The 20,645-nt window shown below is 43.6% G+C and overlaps 9 protein-coding genes across 9 annotated transcripts; 3 read left to right on the top strand and 6 right to left on the bottom strand.

The window, feature by feature from the left end:
• Positions 1–1,514: 1,514 nt before the first annotated feature.
• Positions 1,515–1,996, bottom strand: O0I10_012128 (uncharacterized protein; the record flags this gene model as incomplete). Its single annotated transcript, XM_058492074.1, has 2 exons — positions 1,515–1,755; positions 1,980–1,996. The coding sequence occupies 2 exons, from the start codon at positions 1,994–1,996 to the stop codon at positions 1,515–1,517; spliced, it is 258 nt and encodes an 85-aa protein (XP_058337134.1).
• A 2,252-nt stretch (positions 1,997–4,248) lies between these two features.
• O0I10_012129 (uncharacterized protein) lies at positions 4,249–5,875 on the bottom strand (the record flags this gene model as incomplete). The annotated part of the gene is made up of 4 exons (XM_058492075.1): positions 4,249–4,436; positions 4,491–5,132; positions 5,201–5,617; positions 5,671–5,875. 4 exons carry the CDS (start codon positions 5,873–5,875, stop codon positions 4,249–4,251), a joined length of 1,452 nt encoding a protein of 483 aa, XP_058337135.1.
• Positions 5,876–6,166: 291 nt separating this feature from the next.
• O0I10_012130 (uncharacterized protein) lies at positions 6,167–7,668 on the bottom strand (the record flags this gene model as incomplete). Its single annotated transcript, XM_058492076.1, has 9 exons — positions 6,167–6,468; positions 6,527–6,884; positions 6,950–7,028; positions 7,086–7,137; positions 7,201–7,218; positions 7,280–7,328; positions 7,397–7,420; positions 7,486–7,515; positions 7,588–7,668. The coding sequence occupies 9 exons, from the start codon at positions 7,666–7,668 to the stop codon at positions 6,167–6,169; spliced, it is 993 nt and encodes a 330-aa protein (XP_058337136.1).
• Positions 7,669–8,519: 851 nt separating this feature from the next.
• Positions 8,520–9,218, bottom strand: O0I10_012131 (60S ribosomal protein L37-A; the record flags this gene model as incomplete). Its single annotated transcript, XM_058492077.1, has 4 exons — positions 8,520–8,557; positions 8,628–8,729; positions 8,799–8,934; positions 9,216–9,218. The coding sequence occupies 4 exons, from the start codon at positions 9,216–9,218 to the stop codon at positions 8,520–8,522; spliced, it is 279 nt and encodes a 92-aa protein (XP_058337137.1).
• A 659-nt stretch (positions 9,219–9,877) lies between these two features.
• Positions 9,878–11,524, top strand: O0I10_012132 (uncharacterized protein; the record flags this gene model as incomplete). Its single annotated transcript, XM_058492078.1, has 9 exons — positions 9,878–10,116; positions 10,182–10,241; positions 10,309–10,366; positions 10,433–10,697; positions 10,756–10,794; positions 10,850–10,966; positions 11,033–11,332; positions 11,399–11,472; positions 11,519–11,524. The coding sequence occupies 9 exons, from the start codon at positions 9,878–9,880 to the stop codon at positions 11,522–11,524; spliced, it is 1,158 nt and encodes a 385-aa protein (XP_058337138.1).
• A 129-nt stretch (positions 11,525–11,653) lies between these two features.
• On the bottom strand, positions 11,654–12,538 carry O0I10_012133 (uncharacterized protein; the record flags this gene model as incomplete). Its single annotated transcript, XM_058492079.1, has 5 exons — positions 11,654–11,719; positions 11,771–11,884; positions 11,952–11,977; positions 12,042–12,211; positions 12,273–12,538. 5 exons carry the CDS (start codon positions 12,536–12,538, stop codon positions 11,654–11,656), a joined length of 642 nt encoding a protein of 213 aa, XP_058337139.1.
• Positions 12,539–12,964: 426 nt separating this feature from the next.
• On the bottom strand, positions 12,965–13,417 carry O0I10_012134 (uncharacterized protein; the record flags this gene model as incomplete). Its single annotated transcript, XM_058492080.1, has 4 exons — positions 12,965–12,988; positions 13,044–13,127; positions 13,190–13,285; positions 13,352–13,417. 4 exons carry the CDS (start codon positions 13,415–13,417, stop codon positions 12,965–12,967), a joined length of 270 nt encoding a protein of 89 aa, XP_058337140.1.
• A 1,232-nt stretch (positions 13,418–14,649) lies between these two features.
• O0I10_012135 (glutamine-fructose-6-phosphate transaminase (isomerizing)) lies at positions 14,650–17,142 on the top strand (the record flags this gene model as incomplete). Its single annotated transcript, XM_058492081.1, has 7 exons — positions 14,650–14,666; positions 14,728–14,825; positions 14,889–15,022; positions 15,088–15,256; positions 15,318–15,608; positions 15,682–16,166; positions 16,243–17,142. 7 exons carry the CDS (start codon positions 14,650–14,652, stop codon positions 17,140–17,142), a joined length of 2,094 nt encoding a protein of 697 aa, XP_058337141.1.
• A 501-nt stretch (positions 17,143–17,643) lies between these two features.
• Positions 17,644–20,632, top strand: O0I10_012136 (uncharacterized protein; the record flags this gene model as incomplete). The annotated part of the gene is made up of 9 exons (XM_058492082.1): positions 17,644–17,823; positions 17,881–18,012; positions 18,071–18,300; positions 18,373–18,587; positions 18,658–18,727; positions 18,799–18,952; positions 19,010–19,247; positions 19,299–19,480; positions 19,544–20,632. 9 exons carry the CDS (start codon positions 17,644–17,646, stop codon positions 20,630–20,632), a joined length of 2,490 nt encoding a protein of 829 aa, XP_058337142.1.
• Between the last annotated feature and the right edge of the window lie 13 nt (positions 20,633–20,645).

A 20,645-nucleotide genomic window follows, 5' to 3' on the forward strand; every position in this document is an offset into this window, starting at 1 on the left:
TAAGCGTGATGCTATATGAAGAGTGGTCTTTGTTCATTGTGAAGTAGGTGGACCCTGGCAGAGCAAAAGATGCAGAGGGACCTCTTTGTGTAACTGGGTTAAAAAGTCAGGACTTCAGGGACAATGCATGAAAGGTACACAACCCTCACTTTTATGTCATACATTGGCAGCTAATAGCCACTTTTGTGCATTCTCAACCTTTGTGCATTCTATTGTATGTGAACGATTCTCCTGCTCTAGACATTCATTTCCATGATTAAAGTAGGTTGATCCGAGCTGATTTGGTTGAGTTACGCTCACACAAGATTACATCGGTTGAGCTACATCGAGCGTGCTTTATGTCCAGAGTGATGTAATCTCTCTTTGACCGCAGCTCAGTCAAATCAGCTCGGATCAACCTACTTTAATCATGGAAATGAATGTCTGGAACAGGGGCATCGTTCCCATGCAGTGGATCTTAGAACAATGGTGTTTGGATAAAAGTGGCCGTTAGCTAGCAATACATGCCTGTTCCTAGATGATCCATAAAGTAATTATACATTGGCCCATTCATTCATGCAAACGTAGCTATGTTACACAACACGCCCCTCTGCATCTTTTGCTCTGCCAGGGTCCACCTACTTCACAATGAACAAAGACCACTCTTCATATAGCATCACGCTTACAAACATAAAGGTGCCTGTATCTCCAAACTTTACAATGAAACGTGGGGGTTTTATTAGAGCAATGTGCTCGGCTTGGCCAACAGCACCTTGGGTGCAAGTTTCACGATCAAGCTTGCCAATCCCAGATTTCGCAATGTCGCTACCAGCCAAACTGGATCTGGGGGTCGACCTCTTCGACGACGACGACCAAAAAAATATTTTTTGGGCTAGTTGCGACATTGAACGTGAAACTTTCACACAAGGTGCTGTTGGCCAAGCCGAGCACATTGCTCTAATAAAAACCCCACGTTTCATTGTGGAGTTTGGAGATACAGGCGTCTTTATGTTTTACCTATGCTGTCGTGATGGAGTTGCTTTTCCTAGTGGATGGTGTCGGCTGCATTAACGGAAAGATGAAGAGCTGAGTGAAACGGCACGTGGTGGTTACACAGACACGTCCTTGACAGGTTGCTACACAAATGGATGATGATGATGATTGCCTTTTGTGAAGGTACGTAAGTAAACAGCATCCAATAATGAAGGTGTGTCAAGGTATGCATCACATTTTTATGTAGAAGAAAGTCGAGCTGCATAAACCAATTGTATATGTAAAAAGATACGTATACATATTGAATGAGTCACTCATCCTGAAACTCAATGGAGGGATCACTTCACTTTTTCTCTTCTCAAGCTCATCCCACTTCCCACTCCTCCTTATTGTATCACAAAAGCCATGTATTTCTTGCATGACCGATAACCGGACCACCTTTATTATTCCATCTTCCAACCAATAGTATGTAATCCACAAGCTAGCAACCTCCAACAAGCGTGTAATAAATAAACAATGCTTTATTCCATCTAGCTATCTTGCTACTGTACATTGCCACCACCATCGTCGTAGTCGTCCTCCGTCACCATTCGTACTCGTACTTGCCACCAGTCGTCAATCTCATCCGTCACACCAACATCCAAAAATACACAAGTTGAAAAGAATGGGATCTTGCAGGCTTCCTTTTGTATCTCGTTGTCGTCATCATTGTCATTGTTGTGGATGGGGTGATCATCGTAATCGTCATTGTTGTGAATGTGGTAATCATCGTAATCGTCGTCTCTATAAATAAGAAAGCAAGCAAGTTAGATCATATGATGCCGGGAATGATTACGATTTGGTATACCGTTAGGCGATCCTCCCCAAGGAAGAAAGCAAATCAGAAGGAATTCACAAATCAAATCACCACCGTACGAGCAACGTCGGGAGATCCCTTGTTCTTGAGAAAGCACTGCACGAATCACGCAAGGCCAGTTCGATCCATGGCAAGGAAGGACGTCACTTACGTAGAGTCCAGGCTCATAGTTGTTCTCATTCATCCTCTCCAAAGAAAGAATGATCCCCAATCCTTCCAATCATTTTCCCACCTCATGAAAAGAAATCCTCAAGGGAAAGAACGAGCCTATCACGAGAAGAGCGTGTTGATTCGCCCTGATGTCAACACATTCACGGCCGGGGCGACTACAAGCTGTTGCAAATCCCCTTTTACCTCAACACGGTGACCATGCTCTTCCAAAAACCCATCGTCGTCGACCCATCAACTCAACGCAGGCCTGTAGCGCCCTGGACGCGTTCCAAGAAGCTTTTCCAGCACACTTGGCAGTGCAGAGCGACGCAGCAGCCACTTGATACAGGCTGGGACTTGAACCCAAAGAGATGATGATGATACCCCCAAGTTGCATTGCCTGACCAAAGAAATCTATTCAATTCATTATTAGCACACACGTACAATAAAACGCCTCTTTTCATTGTTTGTTTCATTGCACTTGCCTTTTCCATAGACATAAAGATCCTTAGCTGCTGGTTGTTAGAGACCGAAAACCATGGTGTAGTGTTGTTGAGCCGAAACAGAACGCCAAACCAGCCAACGTCTTGAAACCAAACTTGCCCCCCTATATAAGCTAACACGTCAATGGAACCAGTTCGGCTGCAACATTGGACTCTCAATGTACCTGTTGACACCAAGTGTAGAGTGGGAATAGCAACGAGCAAAAGGAAGCAACAATATCGCCATGGCAACCACCAACCACCAACCACGCTCATTCCTCAGCACTTGGACACACTCACTCCCTGACAATGCATGTTCAGAACTACATTAATACCTCACAGCCAACAAGAGCACTTTTTTATAATACATTACCTTGATCGAGATGTCGTGAATGGAATAAGGAAAGGTGGGAGAAAATGAAGAGAAGCGTTGTCTCAAGTCGTGGAGCTGCTGTCCCCCAAGTTTAAATCCCCCTACTGCTATTACACTGAGGCCACTCAATTGCCCTATAGACACCATCCACCCATCATCATCATCACCCTCACAATAGACAATAGGTACACGTAAATAAAAGAAATGATGATCCTCACGTATAGCAAAAGGGTGTGTGCCATTTTACACTTTAAATGATAATGATGATCCAACAGCAGCCATTACCTTACTACCAGGTTAGCTCGAATCAAGAAAGAAAGTTAAATGATGGGCATGCTGGGCTGGTGCAGGACAATCGTTCACATGCATTGGGTTGGGCAACAAAGGTGAGTGGGAGGAAGATGCTGTTAGCTGGCAGTTTACAAATAACTTTGCAAAATGATTTTTCTCATATTGGATGATACTTCTGTGTTTGAGCGTTGTTCAATCAAATCCCCATGGATCAAGAAAGTTGAAGGATGGACATATTGTTCTGGAGCAGGGAATAGTTCGCATGCATTGAATTGGGCAACAAAGTTGATTGGGAGGAAGATGCTGTTAGCTCGCAATATGAACTGTTACTGAAAAGTGTGAAAGTAATCATGCATGGCCCCTTTTAATCCTGCAAATTGGCTATGTTACCTCTTGGACATGCTTATCAATGTTCTATTAAAAAAGAACCTATATTTCATCATAAAAATTTGAATGGGAGGGTGCAATGTGAGATTGACTACATATGGAGGTCAGCGCTGGATTCATGATTTATGGAAATAGTATGTAATGTATTATCTTGGGTTTCCCCATTTCGATCTTGAAAATTGGTCAGAAGGTTCGCTGAGACATGCTGATCAGCTTCATTCTAATAAAGACCTCACACTTCATTATAACAATTTTGAATGGGAGCATCCAAGGTAGGAGAGACGATGACCGGACAGGGTCATAAGTAAGGTGGACCGTCCATGAGCTTGAGATTGCCTATCTCGAACATGAAACTAACACACAGTGTGCTCGTTGGCACGCTGATCAACCTTGTTCTCACAATGACTCCACATTTCATTACAAAATTTTATTGCAGGCACTGTACCTGATCGCAGCAGAGTAAGGCAGGGGTATGATTTTAGGCATGAGGTAATGCATTGATGTTCACGATACATGACGCGATCTTTACGTTCATTCTTATGCATACATGTTGGTGATGAAGAGGAAGAACTTGTTGAAAGATGTAAGTATACGTATCATTGAGTCTTGAAAATGTAAGTATTAGATGCTTTTATAACGTACAGTGATGGATTATTAGAGGGGTATCTAGGTCAAGAAATTGGTATTACATGGTATAATACTAGGGATATCAACAAGACAACATGTATGGAATGACTTTAGAACGTGCTTGTATTCGTAATTTTTTCGGCCATCATGGCAACAATTGCTGCACCTATGATGCGGGAGTGCTTGATCATGCCGACTGATAGCTTGGATGCCGTATGCTCAGGTATCAATTCCTTCAATGTGCGACACACCCTTGGATGAAACGAAGGATACTCCTCATAGATCTCACCGCTAATCGCTAAAGGTAGCATTTAGAAAATCGTTTATAAGATACGATCCTCCCACCACTTACCAATAGCACACCCTCCCTGTTTTGCATTGAAGCCATTTTCTTGTTCCAAAACATGTCGTACTACAGCAGCGATAGCCGATCCCACCAACGTGGCAGCCCTTGTACCAACAAGCTGGCATACGTATTTGACGACTTCCCGATCACCGAGTGAGCAGTGTTGAATATTCATCATGTCATTCATAATAATGCGTATATCCTCCAGGTTGTGAGAGTCATCCACCTCGCACACGTACATATAGCTAACATCAAAGCTATGCATACGATTCAATGTGGTACTTGATTCACCGCCAAAGAGCACATCTTGGTCCACCAGATATGTCAAAATGTTGCGAACAAGCTCTCCCAAGCCGACTCCTGTCGTCATCTTTTCAAACATGTGATAGTATGGGTTGATTGATTCACGATCCACCTTCCTGTCAAACCATGTGCATGGCAATGTCCTTCGTGAAGCACCAAAGTTGCACCATTCAGTGTTGATAATCATCGAACGATTGGATTGTTGTTTGAAGAGTGGATGATCACGTAGCTTGACGACGTTTTTGATAGGTTCATAATAGGCACAATTCGTACCCAGGTTGTGGACAATGCCAAGTTGTGTGGATGGATGTTGATATGCATGAGCAAGCAGAGTGCACACAGCATCTAATCTTTGTGTTAATACTATCCAGGAACCATCCTCACTGAATTTGCCACTACACTCGATTACATACCATTTGTAATAGCCAACACAGCAATAGGAAGATCTTTGATTTGTATACGTTCTTGCAAGAATTGTACAATGTCCACGCCGATTCCATTCGGGTAACTGAAGCCGTAACCAAGAGACATGATGATTCCATTGTTGAGCGCCGTTTGCTTGATAGCGAAACAAATGGAGCATGCCATTGGATAAACAAAGTTGTCTTGTGTGCCAACCCTTTCAAGGAAATCCGCGATGCATTCAACCAAGTAATCGATCAACACTGTGAAATCGTCGCCACTCATCAAGTCTTGAGGAATCTTGTATTGGAACTGGTTGATGGCGAGTTTACCGCCTTCGCCCTTGAGCTTCACTTGACACACGTAGATATCCATGCCGACCATCTCCAAGGCCAAATACGTTCCTTTTTCTTGCCCACTTGGATAGCCTACCATAGACTATTAGCATTCACGTAATAAACCATTCAATGCTGAGAACAACCTGTAACAAATGTCGGGATCATGTTGAGATCGCTTGACACGTCGTCAATGAGGCCGTTCTTGAGCTCATTTCGGAAAAGGTCCACGACTGAGAACAACGTATCATGGTCGAGATGAAACATTCTTTGTAGCTCTTCGAGGGCTCTTTGTTGTTGAGGAGAGACATGTTTGAGCGAGTCGAGTGGAATGATAGGCGTTGTCGGCATGAAACAAAGAAAGAGGGAAGAAAGAAAAAGACAATGGTGAATTTCACATGAGGCACGGGATGTATCCATAGCCACATTCACACACAATATCATTGTTACGAGCTTCATCTTTTGTATTGCCAATCTCTTCCCCGCGTTGTTGCACGGTACACATGCAACAATAAGAATAATGCTTGTACCACGTAGTCATTCAAAGTAGACAACTCAGCCATTCCCTATGTGAATGCCAAGTCCTAAACAGGGTCCAACAAAGGGTTGCAATGCGGCATGTGATGACTAATTCATTTATTCTTAATGACCACCAAATTCCCTAGTAGAGTAATGTTCAGCAGCTGCTTGTGCTTGACGAGTGGCTTCTTCCTTGTCCTTGGAGCTCCAATCATGCTCTTCAGCAAACTTTACAATTTGAGAAGCTGCAAGAGCTGCCACACTTTGCTTGATAAAACTATGTGAGACTTCTTCACCTTTAGCTTCTTGATGTCGACGATAAGCCTTGACAGCTTCAAATGCAGCGGCACCAGCAATGAGCTGATGGGACAAGTGTGCCTTTTTCTCTGGTTTTTCCTGATACACTTGACGATGCAATTCTTCAGCTGTATCATCCTCGTTAATAAATGACCTTGTTTGCCTCATTTCCTTTTTCCTACTAACCTTGCTCATAGGGAACAGGAGGATTGTAACCAGCAAGGCCACCAGCAGGTGTACCATAAGGTGTATAACCAGGAACACATGTGCCTGGCATACCAGGCTGAGAAGGATCATTGCCACCGTAAGGCGTCACTGGATTGCCATACACATTGGTTTGTGGGGGTTGCTGCTGTTGCTGCTGGGGAGGTGGGGCTGCAGTGCCATATGGGTTGCCACCATAGGGGTTGGTTTGAGCACCAGCTCCTGTACCATATGGGTCACTTGGTTGGCCAAATGGCTCAATGGTCCATTGTTGGTTGGCGTTGTCACTATCCTTGCGCTCGTAAAGAATAACCTTGGTACCCTTCTTGTCACTACCACCCTATCAACCATGATCCTCGTCAACATCCCAATCTTTCTTTTCTTTCCTATGTATGATACACATACCTTGATGTCAAGCACAAGACGTGGGTTGGAAGCAACATGTACGAAGCCATTTGAATAAGCCCATCGCTGGTTTTCGGCACTTTGTACTCATTTAGCAATCGTCGGTGTATCAATCTTACTATGAACAATGACTTACGCTGTCAGCTTGCGATCATACTGAATGATGGGCTTGTCCGATGTGATATCACCTAATGAAGCCTACGCATTAATATCCTATTCTTTTCCTTGACACAAATCATGACATCGCTTACCGCCTCGAATGTCCATCACTATCAAATAACAAATCATCAGCACAACGTCTTTTATCCTTCCATCCATTTTTACACGTACCCAAGTTAGACTTTTGGTTGATGAGATAGCCACCTTCGAAGCGCCAGAGCTGATATGCAATAAAAGACGCGTAAGCAGCTATCCTCCTACCTATGATTTGGATGCCTGGTCGTTTACCTGGTTCTCGTTGTCATTGTATTTCTAAAAGACGTGTTGTTAGCATACATCAAAGGGGAGACATATCCATGATGGTACATGTAACTTACTTGTGGCCAAATGATGAGCTCGGTGTCAGCCTGGTGTTATTCAACCATCATGCATGAGTTGTCAAACACATAACACATGTTTCAAAGATGACCAATGCTTACAGAGGTTTCGCCGTTGTAGACGTCAATGACACAACCGTTTTGCACAGACTTGATGTAAAAGTAGGTATTTTGAGGAAACATAGCGGAAAGACGGAAAAGCGGCAACCCGGCAATGCAGAATCGCCTTATATACGCAATTTCTGAGATTGATTCGCTTCCCCTTCTCTCTCCTTTTGTTTACTTTTTTTGTTAGCTCAGCTATGATTATCGATGTAACGATGCTTTCACTCAACACAATGATATCTTTCGACCCCATATTCTTAGAAGGTTGATATATACCATCATCCATGATGTAATGATTGCTCTTATTCGGTTGAGAGATCAAAAGAGTGCATCATCATTAGAGGGCGCCATTGCCGAAAATAGCAATAATCAAATCATCTGCCACACGGGCCACTGCATGAATCCTCCAATGACAAGCGCCAAGCTTTCATGATGTCGGATATTATATATAGGATAATGATCGGATAAGAATAACCGCCATGATTAAAGATGCCTGTTGCTTTTGTAATGGATTTGATCATTTTTGCGTAGCGTTTCACATGCGTGTGTTTGTAAACTGCATTCATGCACGACCAAAGCTTGTTTAGCTGCACATGATCCCCAATCGTTAGGATAAGTATAGTGAGCTCGACGTTGCGAAGGTGAGTATAGCCATCCATGTTGTGGCAGTAATAGTGGGCTGATCCAATTACTCGTGTCAAGAACGTTATCTCATACACGTTGCATTCACAAGAGGCAACGAGAGTGCAAGTGGATGTTGCGCTCGTGATGTATACAAATACACAAAACCCACGGATCTAATCCGAATGTTGTAGGTGTCAGCAGATCACTCATCATCATTGGGAACAAAGTTTCAATGTATAATGTTGGGTAGAGACGCGTAGGATTTTGCACATTTATTGCTGTAATGCTATCAATGCACCTATTCTCTAGTTCTCAGCCTTTTGTTGCTTCTTGGCCTGGGTACCTAAAAGGTGGAAATGGGCATGTAAATGGATCCGTTCATATCGATTTCTCACACTTTTATGATAGCTTACCTTCACGGAAACCATTGGTGAAGCGGCGGTGGACCTTCTTCAAGTAGCTCATGCGGCCAGTACCAGTGGTTCTTCTACGCTTGGCCTTCTCGGACCAGTTGACTAGAGGGGAAAAAGGCACATTTGTTTAGCAACCCACACGTACCGCATAAACGCATGAATACAACTTACATCTACGCATCTTGGCAGCAGGGAAACCGCAGCTAGCACAGGTCTTCTTTTGCTTGTGGAAGGAACGCTTACCACAGCGGCGGCAGAGGGTGTGGCTCTTGGTCTGGCGCTTACCAAACGATTGGGTACCCTTGGTCTATAGAACGCGCATTTAGCCTCCATGTCAAAAACAAGTTCAATCGATACAGCTAAAACGGCAGCATGACAACAGAGGACATAACACGACAACAGAGAATGGTGGAAACGATGGTGTGCATTTGTGTCAAAATGGGGGTTGCCATGGTAATGTTGAAGTTGAAGAGCGGATGTCATCATTTATCCTTTTCATCCATCCATTGACGTATCCATCCGCTGTCGCTTTGTTCAATGTTGTATGCACATTTTGCTGTAATAGATTGCTGATTGATGGTGACATACCATGGTGGATTTGGATAATCGAGGGAAGGATTCATCCAGTGGCTCCCCTTTGCCGCCTTACCAAGGGGTGGTGGCCCGTGGTAACCCCTCTCGGCCAATCAGATTCCATAGCAACCTTGACCAAGCAACTAAACCCACACACACACACACACAATAAAGCGTTCCTATCGAAATATAAGCAACAATAAAGATAGTTTCAAACCCCATATACCAGTCTACTTATAAATGCTTTGATCTATAACGCATCTTCCAATCCCCACACATCCTATCTTTTCTTGCAGTCTCTATCCCAGCAGTTCGCTTTATACTATTACTACCACTCACCCACTACTACCTGCTGCATGCATTACACTATTAACGAGTGTGGTTTATCTTGGATGTTATGCTGTATCCATAATGCCTTTTCTAAAACGATTATTATCCTTGTAATTTTGTGCTTATCTTATGGCACATGTATATATGCGGACGAGCTACAAGAGGAACCAAGTCCCAGGTGGGCAACTGGCAAGTATGATGATCGTTGTTGTGCTGCTGCTGTTGTTGTTGTTCAATGCACGTACCATTAGCAGATGATAACCTGATTCATAGTAGATTGTGCTCTTGTAAATAAGGAACTCTATTGCTATGGTGGCATGGTCGAAAACGGCGAGCCAAGCAATTCAATGTACAAACTGGACCTCGCCCAACCTTGGAATACGAGCAATCCAATATGGGCCAATATTAAAAGTCAAAATGATCATCGACCCCTTGCTCACTTTACTACTGCCGTTGTACAACACAATACTGGATTTATCATCCACGGTGGAGCATTAAACAATCGTGCTGATCCAACCAGCCTTTACAGTATTGAGAACAATACATGGATCGCTCCTCGGCTTGACGGCCCTTCACCCATACCGAGGTTGGTTGTTTTCTGCTCTGTGCATAGAAAAGGATGAGAAGCATAGATTGATTGTATGCATATAGAATACGACACACGGCAACATCGGATAACCAAGGCCGCATTTGGATATGGGGAGGTGAAAGGTATTATATAAACTTTTATGCACGCTTGTTTTGAATATGGTTGCTTGACATTTCATGCATTATGCAGCATTAGTGTCAATGGCTCACTCTTGTATGACGGCCAATGGACAGTGATTGATACAAGTGTAAGTTGATAATCATCATCATCATCATCCATGGTGGTTCGTCATTGATGCTTTTAAGGTACATAGATATGGAGTTACAATTATCCAAACATTGCCAACCCACCATTTCCTCGTGTTGATCATACCGCAACCTTTACTCCTGATGGTGATATCCTTATCATTGGTGGACTTTCTTATACAAGGAATGTCACTGATCCACGTGGAAACCACAGCTTGAATCCTGTTTCCATGAGCTCCCTGCTTAAATTTAATGCAGCTACAAGCGAATGGCAAAATGTCACTGCTACTGGCAATATCCCTGCGCCAAGAAATGGTCATTCAGCCGTTCTTTGTATGTCAATGATGATGATGATGTATGAGATTTATTGGTATTGATCTCTTTTACATAGGTGGGAATCATATCGTTGTCTTTGGAGGGGGAACACAAGGTGGGTTAAGTTGAATACATCTACATGTACATGTGTTTTTAATGAAGGGAGTTAGATGATGATGGACAATCCAAACTTTTGAATGACATTTTTATTCTTGAATTATCAACCATGAGGTGGTCAGCACCTTCATCTACTGGGATATCACCTACGCCACGAAAATACCATCATGGTATGTAACACCATGGTACATGACAAAGGAACGTCCTCTTCAATGCTGATGTATTCGTAAACATAGCTCGGATGGTGGATGAAAATATGATGCTTGTTGCTCTTGGATACGGACCTGAACATCAAGGAAGCAACGACATTGATTTGCTCGACATGACAACATGGACATGGGTATCCGAATACGCTCCCAATCTCCCTTGGCTTGAACAACAGCAGTCTGACAACAACACCTCCACAAACCAAAACGCACAATATCTCCCGCCATCCACCACTGCAGCCTCTCCCGTATCCACAAAATTAATAAGCAATAGTGAGACTGATAATCCACATCCTCCAATTGCACCAACAGCTGGCACTGATCAACGAGGTTTGTGTATGCACAATGTATGTCATGTTGGATTTGTATTGATCGTTTAATGTGATGGATGCATAGATGACCAAGAAGAAAAGAAATCGCATATGCAAGCTGGGGTTATTGCTGGTGCTATTAGTGCAGGCGTGGTAGCAGTATGTCGAATGAAAAGGCTCGTTGTGTGTTCATGTACAAAGATAGAGCTGATGTTGTATGTATATATATGTAGGTTGGTGGGGGAATCTTCCTTGCTCTCACATTTGTCGTTATGCGGCGTCGACGTCAATCTCGAGATATTTCTTCTTCAAGCCGTTTCCAAAAGCCAAATCAAAAGGATCATAACCATTCGGGCTGATATTTGGGATCAAATTGTACTTTTTCATGATCAAACGTTTCAATAAACTATAAAACAAACGTTAGCACAGAGTTGCAATGCACACAATCTCCACTCACCTCTTGATCAGCAAGCACTTTGGTATCTGCAAATTTGCGGTATTCATCAAATATAGAAGTCATTGACCATCTTTGGATCTTGCGTAAACAACCAATAAGACATCCGATACGGTGCTATTCATATCCAACAATGAATCATTTGCATACATCGTCATTGAATGAATGAATCATTGATACTCACCTTCCCTTTCAGACAATGGATCAGCACTGCAAGATGTGTGTGTGAGGATTAGGTGCACACAATCAATACATTGGTTCTCTTCGCTCTTACCTGGATGGCTACGATCATCCAATAACCTTGTGAGTGCATGATTGATATCATCCGAGTTGATCTCCACAAATGGTTCCTTGTTGCCCTCCATCCTGTAATGCAAAACTTCGATCCCTTCGTGTTCAACGAAATGCTTCATCTCGGGTGGATAATCCTCCATAGCCAAGTACCTTTTCAAGTGGACCAATGTCAATAGGTGATTATCATGCACGTCTATGCGTATCCTCTTACATGATGGTTTTCAACCCAAGCTTTCGTAAAAAGGAAAAGTTTTGTCGATTGGGATGACCGGAACGATAAACACCAGGAGCCACCATGGCAAAGTTCAAAGGTGGAACGAGAGGAAAACCAGGTCGTTCACTGCAAATGGGACATGCGTCGATACTGTTTCCACCTTGGATGTGTCGTGTTCGTTGTGGTGGAGCATTGAGACGATCGGCTACATGGTCTTCGGAATCAATCTCGCCATTGGCTGTTTGCACTGCAATAGTTGGCATGTTGAGAAGGGTGAAAGTGTGTTGAAGGAAGAAGATTACCCAGCTTAGAAATGATCAGCGCGCGCGTTTTGACGCATTGCCCCCACTCTCCCCCTCTCGGCTGTCAGCGTATCTCCCATCCATGTAGACAATGATAGCTTTTGTATTCTTCAATAAACTTTATCATCTTCCAAGAATCTTCCACTCTATATAGCTTTGAACATTTGGGAACGTTTTCAAGGTAGACAACATGACTGAGAACCATCACTCGACTATCAATGTTGCCATCCACATGCTCATAAATGTCATATATGATCCATTGTCGTTCAAGAGATAAGATGGGGGTAGCAATGTATTGATCTTGTGAAAAGACGACACAAATAGAAAACTATACACAGAAGGGGAAAAAGAGCGAGGAAGTCTATCGTTTCTTTTATGGCCAATGCTTTACTTGGAACCAGGAGGAGTCATCTATAGAATCGTTATGAGTACTCTTATCCATCCCCATTGGATATGCAACTTTTACCTGCTGGCTAAGCTCGGCAAAGCGTGCGCCAACGCGTTCAGAGTGCTTCAAGAACTTGTCAGCACACTTGTTGATACAAGTTTCCTATACATTGCATCCACTTGTCAATCCACATGCTATCTTTTTGTTGTCACACGAATACACACCTCCTTGCCGGTGACGCTCTTGGTGGTGAAATCCTCAGCACAGTCTTCAAAGCAACGTTGAACAAGGTTGGTGTAGAGTCTGACGAAATCCTTCATCTACAAGGTCGAATGGTGGTTGCAATGTCAGATCGCGCAAAGTCTAGTGTCAATGTGGGTCCCCACCTGCTTGTGCTCAATCATGGCGGCGATCTGAGCCTGTTCGGCTTGGTTGTAGCGAGTGAAGTCCATGCTGAAGAAGAGTAATAGGTGGTGGTGGTGTGGTTGGGTGTTAAGAGGGAGCTGCCACAAGTGTCAATGACCAGCATTTCAAAAACAAGTTCATCCCAGTCACACGACGACATCCATCGTGCTTGAATTTAGTTGTCAGTCTACATAGGAGAAACCATGCAATTAGCAAAGCCCAAGTGTTATAGACTATGCTGTTCATTCTTAATAAAAGGACCTATCATACATCTTGTGATATGATCATACACTAAAAGGATGCTTCATATGCATAGCTTCATGGTTCACTTTACATGTCACGTGCCCTATCGGCATTTGCTTGCTTGAATGAGAGGTACTCCTCGTACGCATACATGGATAATTATAGTAACATCTCAAGTCGGTACGAACGCGATGCAATAGTCCATAGTGGATAGTATTACTAGCATGCCAGCGGGACTACCACCACAACAACATGATGACAAATCAATTCAGCACCATACTCAAGGAGCACAGTCGTCGTGATACTATTTTCAGTACAGAGCACCTTGTTCCTTTGTCCTTAAAATATTACAGCACAAGCATTGTGATTCCGCGGGTTGCTTTTAGGAGTACATATCTATCAAGGTTCTTATCGATTACTCGATCCTATTAGAGGCACGATAAAGTTAGAGGTGCACACCAGCAAATCCCAACAATGTGGACTGATTCGTTGATCCACCTTTCGATAAGAAGTGTTATGTAGGGGAGAACATCAAATTCACATGCACATGTAGGATGCTTATTATCACCGAGGATCAGCTTATCTCTCCTCGACAATCCTTTCATGTAGCGTTTATTCCCTCGTATGTATAGGCATACGTATAATAATAGTAGCTAAAAGTATTGAGTGTTGTTGTTGTCATGTATTGAACATTGATTGAAAGCGGATACCATAAACCAAAGTGCAGTGTACGATCATAAAGACATGTTGCATTCATTGTGGTATGAAGTGTTTACATCATAGGGTAGATGATCAATGATGGCTTTATTTGCTAAAGAGGTTGTAGAGAATGATGCCTCGCTTTACCAAGATCAAGCATGTTACACACTACGATTGAACGACGTGCCACTTTGGCAGGTCCGCGGACCCACCCCGCTTTTTAATTGTGGCGGGTGCATCTTCCGCGGAATCACTTTTTGACGTTAATGCATGATATAAAAGTCGTTGTTGTTGGGTCACTCTCTTCACGCCATTCAACTCTTTCAATCGTTTAGCCATGTGTGGAATCTTTGGGTAAGCACAATGCGCACTCGTTGCCATGTCCAATTGGGATCTAACAAGTCTCTGGGATCAGTTATTGCAACTACCTTTCGGAACATGACCGACGCTTTATTGTCGACACGCTGATCAATGGCTTGTCTCGACTCGAATATCGAGGCTATGACTCTGCTGGTATGCTGGTTGCTATGAGAAGGTTTCAATGTAGCTAAGTGTATGTATCGTGCTACCCTATAGGTATCGCAATTGATGGTGATGCAGAGCATGAAACCTACATCGTGAAACAAGCCGGCAAGGTTTCCGCTCTTAAGAAGCTGGTGGAAGAGCAACATATCGATTATCAAAAGACTTTTATTAGTCATTGTGGAATGGTAAGTGATGATGATGAACAATGATCATGATGGGTCTTTATATTAGCATGGATGATATTACTTAGGCGCATACCCGATGGGCTACGCATGGTGAGCCATCGCAGCTTAATTCACATCCACATCGATCCGATCCTGGTTGCGCTTTTTCAATTGTGCACAATGGCATCATCACCAACTACAAGGAGATTCGAAAGCTGCTGGAGAACAAGGGTGCTACGTTCGAGACTGGAACCGGTAAGACAACAAAATCGTTACGAGCAAGATAATGAAAAAGAATGCTGATACCTCTTTAAAGACACTGAAATTGTGGCCAAGTTGACAAAGTACATCTTCGACTCGCAAAAGGAGGCTGGCGTTGACTTGACATTTTCCTCTCTCGTCAAACAAGTCATTTCCAGGTTGGAAGGAAGCTATGCTTTTATCTTCAAAAGCCCTCATTATCCCAACGAGCTGGTTGCTACGCGACGTGGATCACCTCTTTTGGTCGGCATCAAGACCGAAAAGAATCTCAAGATGGATTTTGTCGACGTTCAATTTGGCAACGCTGCTGCTGTTGCTGTGGATCCTAGCAACGCAGCATCATCAAGTAAGAAATTGATCATGGAATACAACATAGCTGACCGATATTTAACAATTACCCTTGATGGTACCTATGACAGGCTCATTTCTTGTACCCGAAGTGGATGGCGGCAGCAATACAACATTGCAACGTACGCAATCACGATCGTTTCTCACCGAAGACGGCACTCCTCAACCCATTGAGTTCTTTTTATCATCCGATGCATCCGCTATTGTTGAGCATACCAAGCGTGTGATTTATTTGGAAGATGACGATATTGCTCATGTGGCTGCTGGCGAACTCAATATCCACCGATTACGTCGCAACGAGAATGACACTGTAACACGCTCGATCCATACTTTGGAAGTTGAACTTGCTGAGATCATGAAAGGATCCTTTGACCACTTTATGCAAAAGGAGATTTATGAGCAACCCGAATCAGTGGTCAACACCATGCGTGGCCGTGTAAACTTTGAACAACACAAGGTGACGTTGGGTGGTTTACGAAATCACTTGTCTACTATTCGTCGTGCACGTCGTATTGTGTTTGTTGCATGTGGTACATCCTATCACAGCTGTATGGCGGTAAGTGGTGTTGTTATTCAATCTTATCAAACTTAACAGCGATGCTAATGCTTTTATAATGGTGATGTTGTAATAGACAAGAGCCATTTTCGAAGAATTGACAGAGATACCAGCACAAATTGATCTTGCATCCGATTTCTTGGATAGACGGCCACCCATTTTCCGTGACGATGTGTGCGTCTTTGTATCTCAATCGGGAGAAACAGCTGATACCATCTTGGCCATGCGTTATTGTTTCGAACGTGGTGCATTGTGTGTAGGCATCACCAACACTGTTGGCAGCACCATTTCCCGTGAAACCCATTGTGGTGTGCACATCAATGCAGGTCCTGAAATTGGCGTTGCTAGCACCAAGGCATACACATCCCAATACATTGCTCTTGTCATGATGGCCATTCAGCTGTCGGAAGATCGTTCCTCCATGACGGAGCGGCGTAACAGCATCATTGATGGGCTATCTCAACTTCCACGTCAAATCGAAGCTGTACTCAAACTTCAAGATCAACGTCTTCAAGACCTAGCTCAAAATACGTTAGCCAAGGAGCGTAGTTTATTGATCATGGGTCGTGGGTACCAAAATGCAACATGTCTTGAAGGAGCGCTCAAGATCAAGGAAATCTCTTACATGCATAGTGAAGGCATTTTGGCTGGTGAGCTCAAGCATGGTCCATTGGCACTCGTGGATGAAAATATGCCAGTCATTCTTGTTATGACCAAGGACTCGTTGTATCCCAAGGTCCAAAGTGCGTTGCAGCAAGTGGTTGCTCGAAAGGGTAATCCTATCATCATTTGCAACGATGGAGACGATGATCTACAGAGCAAGTACAAGACCATCAACGTCGCCCAAACCGTGGATTGCTTGCAAGGAATTTTGAACGTCATCCCATTGCAGCTGTTGTCTTATCATCTTGCCATCCTTCAAGGTGTCGATGTTGATTTCCCCAGAAATCTTGCCAAATCGGTCACTGTAGAATGAATTGAGATCTAGGCTTTGTTTTATACCAATATAGCATTGTGAATGTGATAAAATTAAGAATGTGGGATGAGTCTTTTGATTTGCATGAATAAAGCGACTGATTTGGTAGGAGCTTCTTTTGTAAGGTGACACACGATATGCACAGCCGATTCAATCCAGTCAAAAGGAAGCCATCGGCGATAATTCCTCCCTTTGCTCACGCTTCAAGCTTGTGTTTTATCTTTTTCTCTCTCCCTCTTTTCTACTGCGAGACAGCAACAGCAGCAACAGTAACTGGTGTTGTTATTCAATCAAGCAGTCTAACTATTACTACCTACTACCACACTACTATACATATACCCACACACACACACACTCACGCACTCTCACTCACACAACCTCTCTCTCCTCTCCTTTTCTCGCTACACTACTTTATTCACACAGCTCTCATTGCAATAGCGAGTTACGACAACCACCCATTACCACCACTACCACCACCAATTATGCATTAACCCCACTACAATGAGCATACCCGGCATTCCACCCGCATCCACAACAAGCAACAACGCTTCTTCTACAGCTGCACAGCAAACATCGATCACTCCATCACCACGTTCTTATCAATCGCCCCCACCACCAAACACTCCCACTGGTCCTTCGTCATCGTCCAACACACGAAATAAACTAGAGCAAATAATACAGGTAGGTGCATGCATGCATAGCGCGTGTTGACCACCAACTCACTCTATCAATATCCAGAACTTTTACACCAAGACGGCCCAGGTCATTATACAAGCCCGTGTTCAATCATCTTTGACAGCAAGTGGACGACGAAGAAGTAGCACGAGTAGCACAGCATCCGTTGATCGCAAGAGCAAGCTTAATCGATGGGTGAGTAGTAGTAGTACTCTTATCATGGGACCGATTCTAATGCATGTTGCATACATAGTTCAACTTGGCAACGTCCGAATCGTTACGAGATGAGCTCAAGTATTGGCAAACACAAGCAACACAAGCCATGGACGAGGAACCTCCACCATTGATCCTCGATATCTATCTCGATGTATCTCGACTCACATCCAGTCAAATCTTGGTTCTGGCATATGACCGGTCACGAAGATTAGACATATCAGATTCAACCAAACGTATCTTGTTGGAACGATGGACACTATCACTAAGGTAACAACAACAACAAAGTTGCAAACAACGACCAGCAGCAGGTGTTCATCCTTTTTTCTTTCCTTGTTGTAGACATCCATTACCCACGTTTTCAGTGGATCTACCCAATCTATACAAGCGATCCATTGTGTTTTTCAGAGCCCTTTACACTTATATCCGGCTGTTGCCATGCCATGACTTGTATCGACGACTACAGCAATATGGAGCATCAGATGCATTGGATATTGGCTATCGAATGTCAGCAGATCCCTTGGAAGCACATACCATGGATGAAGAAGTAGATCTAGGTAAGGCGATATCGGGTGGGAATTTATATGTGTGTATCATACTCGTACTTAACGATTACTATTATTATAGACATGTCTATATTGGAAGGTGCTGACGAGCTGCGAAGATACGAATTTTCTGATATTGTCACGCCTTTGGGGTAAGTGTGTGTTATTATTGGGTCATTTACCGCTCATCTGCCACTCACCTTTGTACTACATATGACAACAGCTCATTTAAGCTTCAAGTGGAATATCGCAGCGTCTGTGATTTTTGTGTGGAGGATTCAGAAAGAGATTTGAGCGCACGGATGATCGGCATAGATGAACATTTCTTTACACCTACAGTGGAACGACATCGACAAGAGCAAGTGCGGCATGAAGAGGTACAAAAAGGAAAGGTGGCATATGCCGTATTTGCTTACACTCATCATCTTTATTAGACTTCTCGACCATCCAGGCAAACGAGTGATTTTTTGGGTTCAAGAGATGTTTTACAACGACAACAGCGGCAGCGACAACCGAGCGTGGGATTACGTGATTTATCGGATGGGATGGTTATACGAGGTGAGCATCATCTACCACCAACAAGTGACATGATAAGGCGTGTATCAGCACCACATATATCTCCCTTCAAATCCCATTCACTTTCATCCTCTCCGCAGGCGGCTGAGTACTATGGTAAGTTGATAAGGCATTACAAAAGAGGTATGTTACTAACATCGTATTCAGGTGGGAGAGGAACACAAGGATTGTCAGGCGATAGGACACAGCAGCATCAAGGTGGATCAGCACCTGCTCGTACCAAGATTGAATTTTCTTCAAGCTTTGACAAGATTCGCGACCGAACAACTCCCACAAGTCCAATGACAAGAAGATGGTCTCGAACAAGTGATCATAGCCTTATCCCATTTGTGAGTACTGCACATTTAGACATCAACCATGCCACTTTATTCATTGCTCTTTCTATAACTTAGGACACTGAAGATGCCAGCCTAAGAGAATTTGTACAGCAATTGACAACCAACAAGTCCACCGAGCTCAAGATGTTTCAAAAATACGACACAGCGATGGCCGATAGCGCCAACTTGTCACCAACATCAGAAACAAGTAGTAGTATGGGTTCAATTTACAAGTCAAAAAAAGCACTATCCCATTTTCGAGCATTGAAAGAGACCAATACCACATTATCCGAATCCATGTCTTCGAGTATGATGGGTCGATCATCAGCTGCTGAACGTGGTGAAGGTGCAGGACATTCATTTGGATCATCTACTTCATCCACAGGACGCTCCTATCTTCCTGTTGTACCCTCACCGCTTCATACGGAGAACACAAATGTCACCACAACATCATCCAAGCCAATGCATATTCCATCAACTCATGGTGCACAATCTCGTTCAACAGGTGGAGAAAGAGAACACAATGCCAGCTCAGCCGTGTATGGTACACCATCATCCAATACCAGCAGACATCAATGGACTCCTGAAGATGATCAACGGTATCCTGCATTTTCAACGTATCCACAGGATCGACATCATGATGAAATGCGACGTCTGTGCACTGTGGAACAACACCACCCTCATGATGGCAATCATAGCAAGCAACATTGCAACAATCATCCACCACCACCCACTCCTTCATCACCCAAACGCCCTGAAAGTGTCACCAGCATAGCCACAGGTGGACATCGCACAAGTATTGTAGATGATGATGATTCGCTTGTATTTAAAATGAGTGAGTTGAGTGGGGATGGTCAGCAGCAGCAGCAGCAGCAAATGCAACAGCCACGACCCTTGCTTGAAGATGAAACGTTCGGACCTTTAACGGAAGCAGCGACACGCGATTATGCACGACGTCTTGGAATCAACACCGATCTTGTTGGCTCGCATCCTGTCAATAGTAGTAGCACGAGCATCCCACCCCAAAGTCCCATGGCAACAGTAGTTGAAGAAGAGGAAAAGAGTACAACAGCAACGAGTAGCAGCAGTGCAAGCAGCAGCAGTAACATTAAACATCACCAACAACAACAGCATCATCATCACCACCATCATCACATATTTTGATACGTCCACTTTC

The sequence above is a fragment of the Lichtheimia ornata genome (genome assembly GCF_029851405.1).
Source record: "Lichtheimia ornata isolate CBS 291.66 chromosome Unknown scaffold00113, whole genome shotgun sequence".
NCBI classification, from domain to species: domain Eukaryota; kingdom Fungi; phylum Mucoromycota; class Mucoromycetes; order Mucorales; family Lichtheimiaceae; genus Lichtheimia; species Lichtheimia ornata.